The sequence below is a fragment of the Pleurodeles waltl genome, chromosome 1_2 (genome assembly GCF_031143425.1).
Source record: "Pleurodeles waltl isolate 20211129_DDA chromosome 1_2, aPleWal1.hap1.20221129, whole genome shotgun sequence".
Taxonomy (NCBI): Eukaryota; Metazoa; Chordata; class Amphibia; order Caudata; family Salamandridae; genus Pleurodeles; species Pleurodeles waltl.
In genome coordinates, this window is record NC_090437.1 from 1,199,782,176 (window position 1) to 1,199,796,769 (window position 14,594).

The 14,594-nt window shown below is 41.0% G+C and overlaps 1 protein-coding gene across 2 annotated transcripts in view; it reads left to right on the forward strand.

Moving 5' to 3' along the window:
• The window catches only part of MXD4 (MAX dimerization protein 4), a 232,712-nt gene extending 218,334 nt beyond the window's left edge, over nucleotides 1-14,378 (forward strand). For both annotated transcript variants that reach the window (XM_069203732.1, XM_069203722.1), the window contains one exon: nucleotides 7,602-14,378. In XM_069203732.1, coding sequence (XP_069059833.1) covers nucleotides 7,602-7,750 — 149 coding nt within the window. In that variant the 3' untranslated portion in view covers nucleotides 7,751-14,378. The remainder of the gene's footprint in view (nucleotides 1-7,601) is intronic.
• The last annotated feature ends 216 nt before the right edge of the window (nucleotides 14,379-14,594 follow it).

A 14,594-nucleotide genomic window follows, 5' to 3' on the forward strand; every position in this document is an offset into this window, starting at 1 on the left:
CTGAGAAGCACAAACTCACTACTCCTCCTACCGAAATCCAACAAGCAAAAACTTGGTCATGCTCCTTCTCAAACAACGCTCCGAGAATATGGAACTCCTTACCCACTCACATCAGATCGAACCCTTCCCATCTGACCTTCAAGAAGCTACTTAAAGAATACCTCCTAAACCAACCCTCACACCAAAAAGGGTCTCTCACTCCCCACCCCACCATCCCCGGATTGCTACCCTTCTATTCATGACAACCCCTCTGTAATATCAGTCTTAGACTTTTCATATGTTTTTCTTGTGTTTATTATCTATTCTGTTGTAAAGCGCTCTGATACCCTCTCAGTCTTGCCAGCGCTATTGAAAACTCTCAAAATAAAATAAATAAAATAAAAATATCTTTAATAAACCTTGGTGACAAAATCTTAGCAAAAGTGATTGCTACACGACCTGTTTTGCCAATGCGACATTTGATCGTGTTCGTTCAATCTGCCTCTGTTCTCCATCAGTCCACATCCATCTACCTGCGCACTGTCTTTGCAGTGCTTGATCACATCGCTCCACAGGTACCTTGCATGGCAGTCTTTTTAGACACAGAAAAGGCATTTGTTTTTCTGGAGTGGCCTTTCCTGTTTCAGGTGCTGACATAGGTAGGCATCTCAATGGGTTTCATTGCACTTATTGAGTTACTTTATACAAATCCAACTGCACGTTTACTGATTAATGTCTCTGACTTACCCCATAGCAATATCTAGAGGCATTAGACAGGGGTGCCCCCATCACCTCTGCTATTCGTGTTGGCAATGGACCCTTTGGCCAGTCTTTTGCTGGTACACCACTCAGACAGGGGCCTGGTCTTTCTGCACAACCCCTCTTCCAGTCTATGTATGCAGACCATATCTTGCTGTTCATTCGCAACCCTGAGTCCCATCTCTCTGCCATGAGATCATACTGTTCGCCTGTCATGCTTGCCTACGAACTGAACGAAATCTGACATTTTCCCTCTCACAGATTACAAATTACAGACTCCTCTTGAATATCCCATGCTTTGGGTTGACAACACAGTTAAATACATGGATGTAATATTGAATCGAGATAAACAGACAATTGTCCAGCAAAACTATGGTCCTGAGCGTGAACAGCTGAAAGCACAGGCGCAGCTTTGGATCAAGTTGCCCTTTTCCATGGCCAGCAGAATTGCCATCATTAAAATGGTGGTTCCCCCCATTTCCTCTATTTCTTTGCCAACATCCCCATCTCTTTCCTGCATGCCTTTTTCAACCTGCTCCGTAGCAACCCGGTGAAATTGATATGTGTTGGTAAGCCACTCCGTATTAACTGGTGCGCCCTCACACAGCCATACGAGAAGGGGGGCATAAAAATACTGCATCTGGAGCTCTATTGTCTAGTGGCACAGTGTAATTATGTAAGGCACTGGTATCATCCTGATGCCAGACTGCCTTACTTGTGACCGGAATGGGACCAGCCCAGCCGCCCACCCCTTCAGACACTCCTCCCTAGAGATACTGCGACCACCTGCTGGGCCTGGAAAAGGCAAAGTGGATGACTTGGCTGCCCTAGCTTATATTCACCAGCCATACCCATCTTAACTAACCTGACTACTACCTCCCATGACCATCAGCCTGGCACAGCGCACGTTGATGAAACAGGAGGTGAAAGAACTAGGCGACCTTTATCCCCAACATAGCTATGCGACACTGGAGCAACTTACTGGTGGAGATAAACACACACCCACGCCCCAATAGACCCTTTTCTCCACCTGAGGTTGGGACATGCTCTCCTGTCAAGTGTGCCCAGGTTTCCTGACGAACCTCCAGACTTTCCCCCTAGACCTTGTTATACGCTCTAACAAAACCTCCAAATGGGTTTCTTGCTTCTATAAAATAAAATCTGCTCTACATCATGTACTGACACACCGGACGGATCCAGAGCTGCATGGAGCAGAGACTCGGGAACTGACATTACCATGCCCCAGTGGACATACTATTGCATGAAATTAAAAATAATTTCAGTGAACCATAAGCACAAACTAATATATTTCAAATATTTGCGTCACTTATATTCCATGCCTGCCCAGAGGGCTAAAATTGACCCTTCCCGTTCACATCAATGTCTGCAGTGCTGCATGACTATGCAGACTTCTTTCAGGGGTTGTCCTAACCTACAGGTCCTTTTGGAAGAAGTGGCAGACATGATAACAGATATTACTGAGTTCTGAGTTCCGCTTGGAGCTCATATCCCTGGTTGTCCTACTGGGCTTGTGAAACAAATCCCAAAGGTTATGTGTAGATCCATAGTAATAGCTCTGCTGTTGGTGAAGAGACATGTAGATATGTGCTGGGGGAATCCAATGGCGCCACGCAAACAGGACAGCATTGGAGACTTGGTGCACTGCTATACCCATTGTGAACTTTATACTCAGCTACAACTCCCTGTTTTCTGGCCAAGAGACATTTGGAAACCCTTGACAACTTGTTTGGCTTGTACTGGGGAACGGAAACCCATTCTACCATGCAAGATGACAAGGAGGAGATGGTCCATTGTTCACCCTCAGACCCCTGCAGGTAATGCTGCTGGTATGGACGCTGTTGCAGGATGTCTGTACTTGTGCTCTTTGTATATTTCCCAATTCCCGTCCACCCTGAGAGGGTTACTGTTTCCAAAGTTCCAGTATTGTACAACTTGCATATATGTACTCATAGATCCAAATTGTACCAAATCATATCTAAATGTGACCTGCATATACTCTGTTATGTTCTTGCATTTGTTTGTAAACTCAGTAAAAACATATAATAAAAAACATTTCTGATTATTTTTTGCGTTAAGAAAACACATTTTCATCATATTTCAACACCTTTGGTTTTTGTGCACATTGGTATGTGACGTTATAAATGATGCATGTAAAGGTCAGCCAGACCCCTGTCACATTGCAGTATGTTTGCTAAATTTTGCAGGCCTTCAAAGAAAAAAAATAGGGCCTTAAAAAAACAAATTTGTGATATGTTTGTGGCGGGCACAATAAGCTCGTCACAAACATATTGTGGTTCATATGCAGAGCAGCAGTGAGGAGGGGTGTATAGACCTGTGCGAGATATGGAAGATTTCAATTTTAACCTGCTCTTTCTCTGGCCTCAGCTTGTCATCTCGCTTTCTATCGTGAAGTACAAGGTGCTAGAGGAAGCTGTTTCTGTCGTCCTCTCCACTCTTCTTCCATCTTAATTTAATGTGGCAGGAGATAGGAGGAGACTATAGCTACAGCTCCCTTCAGCACTGTGTATTTTATGCTATAAATAATGGGTGACGCGAGGGGAGGTGCATGAAAATAGTTGCCACAGTGAAGGAGGCAGAAAAATGGGGCAGCAGGGTGACGGGGTGAGGGGTTTGGAGGAGGGCAAACAGCACTCATGGAGAGGAGCAGAAAGGTGATGCAGAGTGAAGTGTAAGAAGATGAGTGTTGTGGGAGGACAAGTGACAGGGCAGGGGGGAGCAAGTAAAGTGTTGCCACTAAGAAGAGATAGAAAACCTGGTGTAGGGGCTTAGGAGAGTCAGAAGCGCGAGTGCACTTTGGGAAAGGTGAGGGAGGAAAAAAGCTGCATGCAGGGTAATGGCTGAAAATTGAGAGCAAAACTACAATATACCAGTTGTGTACCTGGCTCCTTGCAGCAGGCATCCCTTCACCTTCTTGGAGGGAAGGACAACTCTCCTGCTAGACCTCCTTTTATTAGATTAAAGCCTACTGTCTGGTTTAGTAACATCATGGGGACATTTGGAAAGCTTCCCTTCGAGTACATTTCGCCAATCGCTTACCATTGGCTTTATGGTATGTAACTCACATTTGCTTGCTTTCTATTTGCTGGCTGTATTTGTTTTAGGCTTTCAGCTTGGGTTTGTCCCTTCCATTGCCCAAAGTCTATTCACCGTCACATTTGCTGTGCATTTCAAAGAAAAGAGGTCCAATGTCAAGCTCTGTCTTCCAGAGAGCTTGGTGTTTAATTTTCTTTTTCTCACTTCAAAATGAGACGATTTATGTGACAATCATGCTGGCTACTGGGGTTCTTCTTGAGGAAGGATGTATGATGGTATTTATTGTTCTACCATACAGCAAAATTTACATTTCTCTAAATGAACAGTGAAGATATTTCAGAATATATCAGAAATAGAAAAGTACATATGAAGCATATTTTTTGGTAATTCTGAAGGGTGGTGGAAATAAATATTTTAATACGATCAAAACACTTAATGACATCTCCACATATTGTTGTTTGTGCGCTGTGTACTACTATCAGTAAAACTGATTGTGTGTGCAATGGTCATTTCTATTGAAGATGTGTTATCTGTAATGGCAGTGTGCAACCACACCATGCATACTCCACTCTACCCCACTTCACTCCACTCTACTCTACTCTGCACCACTCCACACTATGACACTCCACGCCACTCCTCACTGCGTCACTGCAATCTGCTCTGCACTACTTCACTCTATGCCACTTCCTTCTATGCCTTCCTGCTGACTGTACACCACTTACTCTGTGCCATTCCACAATACCCCACACTATTCTACTATACATTACTGCACTCTATGCCACTGCAATCTATGCCACTGCACTCTTTACCACTGCACTCTTTGGCACTCTACTCTGTGCCACTCCACTCTATGCTACTTTACTCTGCAACACAGCACTCTATGCCACTGTACTCTATGCCAGTGTAGTCTACTCTGTACCACTCCACGCTTTGCCAGTGCAATTGCTGCCAGTCCACTCTACACCACTCTAGTCTACCCTGCACTCTATGCCACCCAGCGCAACTGTACTCTACCGTACCGTGCATCATTCCACTGTACTCTGAAGCAATCTACTTTACGCCACTGCACTCTACACAGCTTTACTCAAAACCAATGCACTCTGCCAGTCTGCTCTCAGCACTGCATTATACGCCACTATACTCTACTCTGCAACACCTTATGCCATTGCACTCTGCTCCATTGTACTTTGTCACTGCACTTTACACCACTCATTTCTACTCTGCACCACTGTATTCTGCACCACTCTGCTCTGCACCACTCTATGCCACTGCCCTCTACCCACTCTACCCCACTCTGCTGTACACCACTATACTTTACTCTGCAACTCTGCACTCTCTGCCACTATATTCTACCTCCCTGCACTTTTTGCCACTGCACTCTACTCTGCACCACTCTGTGCTACTGTACAATAATGAACTCTGTGCCTCTACACTCTGCATCACTCCACTCCAGTTTGCATCACTCCACTCTACCCTGCACCACTCCACTCTACGCCACTTCACTCTACTTCACTCACCTCTGCAACACTGCATTCTCTGCCACTGAACTCTACGCCACTCGTTTCTGCACTACTGCACTCTAGCCACTGCACTCCACTCTGCACCATTCAATGCCACTCTACTGCACCCTACACCACGCCACTGCACTTTATTACACACTACTCTGCATCAATCCACTCTGTCACTTCAGTCTACTCTACACCACTGCAGTCTACAACACTGTACTGTATGCCACTCTACTCTACTCTGAACTACTCCACTCTAAGCCACTTCAGTCCACTCTGAAACAATCTACTCTATGCCACTGCACTCTATGCCACTGCAGTCTACTGTGGACCACTCTATACCACTGCACTATATGCCACTCTGTTCTGTCACTGCACTTTATACCAATACACTCAACGCCAGTCTGCTCTGCACCACTGTACTTTATGCCATTTTACTCTAGGACACTCTACTTGCAACACTACAATCTACAATACCCCACTCTGACACTCCACTCCATCAAACTATTCTCCAATGTATACCACTCCACTCTACAAAACTCTAATCCCCTCTGTGCCATTCTACAACACTACTGCCCTCTACAACACTTTACAGAAATCCCTCTATGCCACTCCATGCTACTTTACTCCACTCTGCTCTACGAAGCTTTACCCCACTCTTCGCCACTCCCCTCTGACACTCTATGCCACTTCACTCTAGAACACTCTGCTCCACTCTGCCATTCCACTCTCCTACTCTACTCCACTCTGGCACTCCACGACAATCTATTGTTTTCTACCCCACTCTACTCCACAACACTACTGCACTCTAAGCAACACCCTCTACGCCACTCTACACTGCTCCATGACACTTTATGCCACCCCCACTCTGCGATATAACACTCTACTCCCTCCATGACACTCCCAGCCACTCCTTGATACTACATGCCACTCAACTCTACTCCAAAACACTCTGTGAACAGTGGCCACGCTGGTGTACAACATGGCTGAAACTTGTTGGCAAAGCCAATAACTCTTGCATAGCATTAATCAGTCAATGCCGATGACCCTGTGACAGAGCAGGATCAATAAAAGACCCTTGGACTTTCTATTTAGATTTTGCAGGGGTTTCTGTAAAATTCACTAGGATTTTTTTATTTATAAAATTTCAAAGTCATATTTTTATTTGCAAATCATAAATTCCTGGAGGCTGTGAGTAATGGTGATGTTATAAAATAAAACTTTGCATAAATTAGCTGGCAGTCCAATAAGCCAAAAATGAAAAAGAAGTAGATGAAGAAGCCATCAGACAAAACGGTTCACAATGGTAGGTGACGACACTTCCAGAAAGCACGTGACCAGTGCAAATTAGGCCCCTTTATTCCTCAGAATTTTCTCATTCTGCCCCTTGATAAGTAACTTTCTTAGTGTCCACGTTCCCACTTATTATTCCAATGGACTTCTCAACATCACACCAGTGGGGCAACCATCCCTGTAAAGAACTCGGGAGCTCGCTGTGCCACAACAAACAATTGGCAGGTGTGAGACTCATAGTTTGACCAATGCAGACGTGCATACATGCACTGTAATGTGAAAATGTAACAAATTACACCTTCACCAAAAATTACATATACCTCTCCAACCCACTCCCACCCACCTGGCTTTAAAAAATGAAAATGTATTTACCAACTTCGCTGGCTCACCTCCTTTGGTCCCCTTTGCTTCGTCAGGCCCTTGGCGCTGGTGGTCTCTGAAGCAAGTCTACAGCCCAGTCCAGGCGCTGATGTCATGCTGCTGATAATGTTAAGCAACATGAGAGCAGCACCAGGATTGGCTGGAGCAGGTTGGCTCACCGCTCCTGTAGGCATTGGGGGCCTGTGCCTGCTCTCGTTTTAGCTGTCTAAGCTTGGTGTAGTGGTGGCCTGACATGCGCACTCTAAACTAGTGGAGTGAGCACCACTCCCCTGCTGCCAGTCAGCAGCAGTGACCCTGCCCCCAAGCACGGCTGAGTGTGGGGAAATGGAAAAATAAAATGGTAATAAATAGTATTTATTACCATTTTATTTTTCACATTTGCGGCACTGCCAGCAAGAGGGCGATGCTCCTATGATCTAATGGATGTCCCACCGTTGCATCACACGCTACTAAATTATCAAATGCCATTTCCTTTGCATAGTTATTATAGTTTACAATAGTTTGCTCATTTTTGTCTTCAGAGACAGTTTCTATTTTTTAGAATGAACTTCCTTGACAATTAGTAATGTTGATAAGACTGATAATCTTTCTCTTTTCTGTCTCTTTTAGAAGTAGACATTGAAGGAATGGAATTTACACCAGGTGAAATGGACAGTATTGGAAGTGTTAGTGATATGGACGATCACTACAGCTTACAAAGCGGCTCCAGTGATGGTGGCTACACACATTCCCGTAGACTGAATGACAGACTCTCCTAATACCTGAGCCACTGGAACAACTCAGACCATCTAACTGAAAGGCACTTGTACAAAGAATTTAACGTGTCAACTGCCACTCTTCCGGGAACCCCCAAATGCAGTACTCTGAAATGAATGAGGTTTCTTATCCATGACCCCTGCACTGTAACCACATCGTCCGCTATTGCTAAATGTGGTTTTATTGCAACGATCTGTGGTTAGGTACAGTTGTGACTTAAAGGTAGCGTGAAGTAGCCAGACTTACAATCATATCATTCCATTGCAAAAGTATTAAACTGTATGGTGGATATATTTAATGGTGAAAGCAGTTTGATAAGAAACTCAATTATTTTGATTACCAGAAAACATTTTAGAATGTAAGAGTACAAAGTGATTCTAAATAGATTCATCAAGGTCTCAACAATTTATTTTTAATGAAATGTTCAAAATGCTTTACAACCGGCTGAATGTATGTAGCATTGATTATTTCAGCTGTTTCGTTGGATAGAATTACAACCCTTATTTACTGTGCATCGCGCCAGGTGGTCTTCAGATCATTAGAGGAAAAGTCACTACTGTATATGAAAACGAGGAAAGCCAGCTCTAATGACGGAATTGTACGAAATGATCTAAACGTCCTTTTAGTTTCATGCTCCTCCTCCTTAAGTGAGAAGTGTTTTAGCATTTTACTTACCAGTGATCCAAACTTGCATTCATGCATTAACTAAATTTCACATGCAAGAAAGTTAAATTCCTACTTGCATCTTTCTTTTTTCCTTCTCATATTTTACACCGCATTTTAAGACAGGTATGGCTTAAAGGTATGGCATCGAGCCAAAGCATAGTTCATTATTTTTCTTCTGCGCACGCTAAAATTACATGTTATTTTTATAAGGTGCATAAAAACAAAAAGTTTATGCTGTGAAACAGCGCACTTTATTTAGTATACATGAACCAGTTCAGAACATATTTACATAAATCGTAGCAATACTACAAAGATGTATTTTTTATACAACCTCAGCTTCTTGAAGTCATTAGAGCATGGCTTGCCGGGTATGTAAAATAGATCAGGCCTTGCATTATTTGTCAAGGAAGGTCTTTTTTAATGAAAAAAAGGATAAAAAGCTATACACACTTAAGTGATTTAGCAAGTGTAGTCTATATTTCCTGTAAGAGATTTTGTATTATATTTTCTTAAATGTTCTCATTTACTTGTATAGGGAGGGAAAGGTACAGAGCCAGTCCAGAGTCCCAGGGGTTCTTCACCATTGTCATTTTGTGCCTTGGTGACTGACAATTAATGTGCTCCTCCCCTGTTCTGATATTTAAAGAATTAAGCTTTGTTTACTAAATGGTCTGATGTACAAATCTTCCCTCCTTGTGTAGGTTTGCTCTTTTGTCACAATGCTTTACGAGAGGTCTTTCGCAGGGCCAGTGAGCAATGCCTTTTAGAGAAACAGCTTTTCACAGCCACGGTTAGTGAGGGCTGGCTAATATGGAGAAATAAAGACTTGAGAATAAATCGCAGGGGCTTGGAACCTACAACCAGTCCTTCTTGGAAATGGTACTTTACAAACCTACCTTTTCAAGCACACGTGGTTTGTGTGGTTCAGGTTAAAAAATCTCGAACACAGAGCTGGAAGAGATTCAGACCATTTTAGAAGAGCTGTGCCATTACCTGGAGACTCACAATTTGTGACGCACTGATTTACCCCTATGTTTAGAACATAGGTGCAGTTTTTCGTTCTACATTTCACTTGCTGTGTGTAATGTTCTTTTGTTAATTTGCAAACCACAATGAAAAGAAATATGAATTGCGTTTTTGTGGCAGCTTGAAGTCCTTGTTTGCAGCCTTGCATACCACTTGGTAAGTGCCAACAAGGGACATTTACATTTTAAGTTACATCGCCTAATTTTAGACCCGCCCACATGGTGCCAACAGGGAAAGGTCCATGGTTAAACTTTGGCAGCTCAATAACAAAACAACCTTTTCTGTCATGCAGGGGTTTGGTATTATGTCATATACACTTTGCATATTACTAAATCCTCATATATGAGGAAAATATGGCAATATTTGTATTGTGTGTAGCTCACAGGCATCATTTATTGTTTTTAGCAGACAAGCAACAAACATTGCTAGTACTTTTTGTTTAGAAATGACGAATTTTCAAATCATGAAAGATGAATTTCCATCAAGCAAAACATGACTGTTAAGAAGAAACATGTCTAGTAAATTGTTGCTGTTCTTTGATGATATGAAAAACACACTGATGATATGTAAAGTGTTTCCTTTCACGAAAAACAACTCTGCACAGAACCTTCTAATCTAAGAAACGTACAGTTTACCTTGAGGACAGCAGAGATGTCCATGTTACCATTATCAAATTTAGAATAAATGGGTTTGAAATCAGCTGTCCTTCCATAAGGAACATTCACCCATTTTTGTCTAGAAAGTTCTACATTCTTATTAACACCAAAACTATTGCACAAGTAGTGCAGTTTTGTATGTTGTGTAATTCATATGTAACAAGTTTCTTTAAAAAAAGAAGCAGATTTTTTGAAGAGAAATGAAAAAGAGGACATTGTTCAAAAATATTGCTATCAACTAGACAGCAGCGTATATGAAAGTGTGCGTAAGAAGATCCAGGACTTGCAGAAAGTGTTTTCTGTTTTCTCCGCAACCTGCTTCTGACAAATTCTTAGAGATGTAAGCCTCTACTTACTTCTCATGTACAAAACTCAACCCCATCTCAAAGCCAGCAGTCCAGCTGTTGAGGTGTTTTGCGGTGCATACCAATTAAAATCACTGCCTGCATGGCCAATGAAAACTGCAGCAGCCTATACAAGCATGATTATATAATAATAAATAGCACAATACAAGTTTGAATGTTTCACAGGCCTATGGTAATTTGTCAGATCTCATCTGTGATACACTCACCTATCTGTTTCTTTGTTAGTAGCTCTTGTCTATCCTTTGGATCTTGATAGCAGTTACTTCTGTCACTGATTACTCAACAAAGGTATACCGAGAGAACAGATAATCAGCATTTTCTTTAAAGGTATTGAGCAAACCACCTCTCTAAATAAGCACATTACTTGTATTCATCTGTGATATACACTGCTGGCTCTTTCATAGTGGACTTTTATTTTGAGCAGACGGATTCCACACCCCAACCAAATAAATACTATACAACATATTCAAAATATAGTTTGTTGTATATCATGTAAGCAGATTAAAATCCCTTTTTAGTTTCCAATTTAGTGCTGGTCTGTATAATAATCTGCATTTACGCACACTTTCATGGTAAATCTTTGGATTTGCTTACCGGTTCGATATTTGCTACGCAAAAGCAAACTATTTCTGAGTTTGAAACGGTGCTAGTTTCCCAGACTCTGTTTGAAAATTGTAATTTGGGAGTAATGCAATAAAAAACTGCATCCTATGGTAACACACCACTCTGTATCCTCAGGAAGTGTTGCGTTTCTTATCTTTGTTATTTTCACAAATGAAGAGTTGTCAGATTGTAAGGTATGATACAATAGGGGCTGAATGCAGTTGCTGGTTAGGATGTTATACGTAAAATGCGAACAGCTAGATCACAGTACAGAGTATTTTACCAATTAAATACCCTATTTTCTAGAATGTAGCCTCAACGCGTACATTTTAATATGGCATGAACCCAGAAAATAATCTATTATTTCAGAAACTGGTGCAGTGATATAGCTAATAAATGAGTTCTCCAGCAAAGGATCATCAAAAGAGTCACATGCTGGGAATTTCTGCTGCTGTCTGGTGGTAATCTGTGATCAATGTACAGTATTTCCTTTCCTGTCCACGTCATTTGGGGTGGCCATTCTGTTGGAGGTCATGACTTCAAAATCCTATAACTGTGCCTGGCCCTTTAAACATCGTGATTTGTTGCTTTGTCTTCCCCGAGCTCCCTTAAAAAGGGCTACTTAATACTACCATTTGCTGCAGCAGTCTTCGTCTTTCTCTGGATCTGTGGAGATGGACATAGAGTTAAAGTATGTTGATCAAGTGCTACATGTCTTTATCTTTTGCCTTTTTTCAAGATTTGCCCATGGGGGAGCTAATGCTCCATGCTATTCTATTCGTTGCGTGACCCCTCCCCCCCGCCCTGAAAAGCATGAGAAGGGCCTGTGGAAATTAAGAACACTTTCTTTCCTACTGGTTGTAAAAACATGCAGACACAATTAATTTTTAAAGAACATGTGAAGTTCCTGGTCACAATTGGAGCTAGAATCCACTTGACTCCTGGAGTTTGTCTCCATGTTTTGCAGCAGAATAAACATGCTGCAAATCACCAGAGCAAATTGCACTCCCTGAAAATGGTGAAGTTGTGCACAAATTGAATTTTATTCCCCATTCCTAGATGTGTAAAGTGTAATCGAGTACAGATGGCTCACATCCTAATTTGCATTCTCCAACATAAATAAAATAGCTACTGTGTAATTTGCACTTCATTTTGTGCTCTTTTAATCATAACGTTTTGAGAAAGCACATAGAGGATAGAGATAACAGTCACAATATTTGATCATCTAGAAACCTCCATAGCAGTCAATATTAGTCTGATTTAATTCACTAGAGGAGGCATGTTGTATATTTATTTTCCTAACAAACGACGGGGTTGGAGACCCAGATGTTAGTGTGATGGCACTAACATTTATCTGTTTACCATGGCCCCAAACCTTTGCAGAGTTCTACATCTTCTATTCAAATTTACAACACTTACTTTGTGTTAACAAGGCTTTATGATAAAATGTGGACAGGCTGCTCCATAGAGAGAGGTAGAACCTTGTCTATCGTAGATAATTTTCCTGCATTACCTTTACTGGGTACTTTAAAAAAATTTAATACAACACTTAAGGCCGTAACAGTAGCATTCTTGACTAATTTTCCTCTTGTTCAATTTACTAAGCACTTAAAAAAAAAAATTGTTATAGGTTAGTAACTTTTGGTTGTTTGGTATGAACGCTTACTATAAAATTAGAATAGAAGTAATACAAATATATAGGTAGGATGATGCTGTAGACTAAGCCTTTAAAAAAACGTGGATTTCATGACAGTTCTGCCAATCTGGCAATCTGCCCCACAGCTGGTAATGAAATAGTAGTTGAAACTAAAGAATGTGCTCCTACTCCTGCTTCTCAGAAAATGCACTTTCTACATATTCATATACTAATCTCCAGTGAAAAATATATGTTAAAGGGAACTTTTTTGAACCTTCAGATATCAGAATAGCCCAAAATGCCCCTAGTGAATTGGATACAATTGAAAAAAAGTAGTTTCCATTTCTCGCTTGGCAGCAACCGGTTTCTAGACTTGCCAAGCTAGAGACAACAAAAATGTAAAATCATTCCTACTGGTAAAAACCCTTTCCTATTCTGAATGTACAAAATGATTATTGTAGCTTTTATTGTAATTCTTTCAAGCATAATTTGCTCTGTGAAGCCCAAATGTCCAATATACTTAGGTGCATAAAAATGTATCCTGCTTTCAGGAGTTATATTTTCTAAGTGTCTACACACCAAATCATTGTTCCATATGAATACATTCATTTTTTATTGATAATTTCTGACTGAATAGTAAACCCAAAATGTCTTTAAAACATAGAAAATATAATTCTCAGACTGTAATGTTCACTTTTCTGGGCACAGGATTCGATTTGACTGCATTGAAGGTTTCCAAGGACCGCACATATTTTCTAAGTGCCCCAATTTTTCATGCAGGCATGGAAAATAGGGGAGTTACTTCATTTCAGCGTTTCTTCAGTACTAGTGTTTTACTTTTCGCAAGAACCTTCTTTCCCGTGGATTTTAGTGACTTTCTCAGTTACAACCATGTATTTTTCAATATTAACTTGTAAACACATTTACAAGTAAACATCTACACCGCAGCAGGAGGGAGAACTTTACTAAAGTAGTTCGGTAGGCCATATCTGACAACAAAACTGCATTTTCCTGCATCCTCAAGATATTCACTGTTGCTTGCATAGTTTTGAATTCCCTGATTCGGTGCAACATAACACATTCCACTAAATGAAATATACTTCCTGGTGGGTATGCTGCATAAAAGAATGGTCATCTTAACTTTGAAACACTCATGTGCCCGGGCTATGAAATGTTTAACTATCTGTATAAGATAAATACTATTTGATGTTATTCCAAAGTTCAAAACTAATTTCAAAATATATTTTATGGCACGTTTTTGTGGGAAAACTATATTGAAAATGTTGTGTATTTGGATTCGCACCATTCTTCATGAATGAATGTTTCCAAATTCAATTTCAGTTTGTGGTAGTCAGTGGTCTAGTAATGGACATGCCTTTGACATTCCTTCGGCCCATTGTCAATAATATAAGAAAGCCGCCTTCTGTGGAGGTTACTTTTAAAACTTGGTGGTGAAATTCTACAGGTGCACTGGGCAGGTTCTGTGCCAGAGATATTTGAATATATATATGAAATGAAACGCTTTATGGCTTTTTAGATGTATATTATTGTAAAGTTTCCTTTGTACGCACGTACTGTTCAGTACAGTACATGGTGCTTGCTAAAGCCTGTAGCACACTGAAAGTATTGTGCTGTAACATTCTTTCATTGTAATATAAATACAAATTTTTATACCTCAGGTTTCATTGTCTTTTTGAGTTTGCTTTTCTGCGTCTCTTTGAACATCTCCAAGCTATTCCTGTTGCATTAAAACTTTACAAGCCAGGTCACAGTCTGTTGAAGTACAGCACATGGAACATATCCGTTAATGGACGATTACATTTAAAATGTACATACAACACTACATGGCCTCTCCTTAGGTAGCATAGCACACCTTCTTACAAAGAAGAAACTC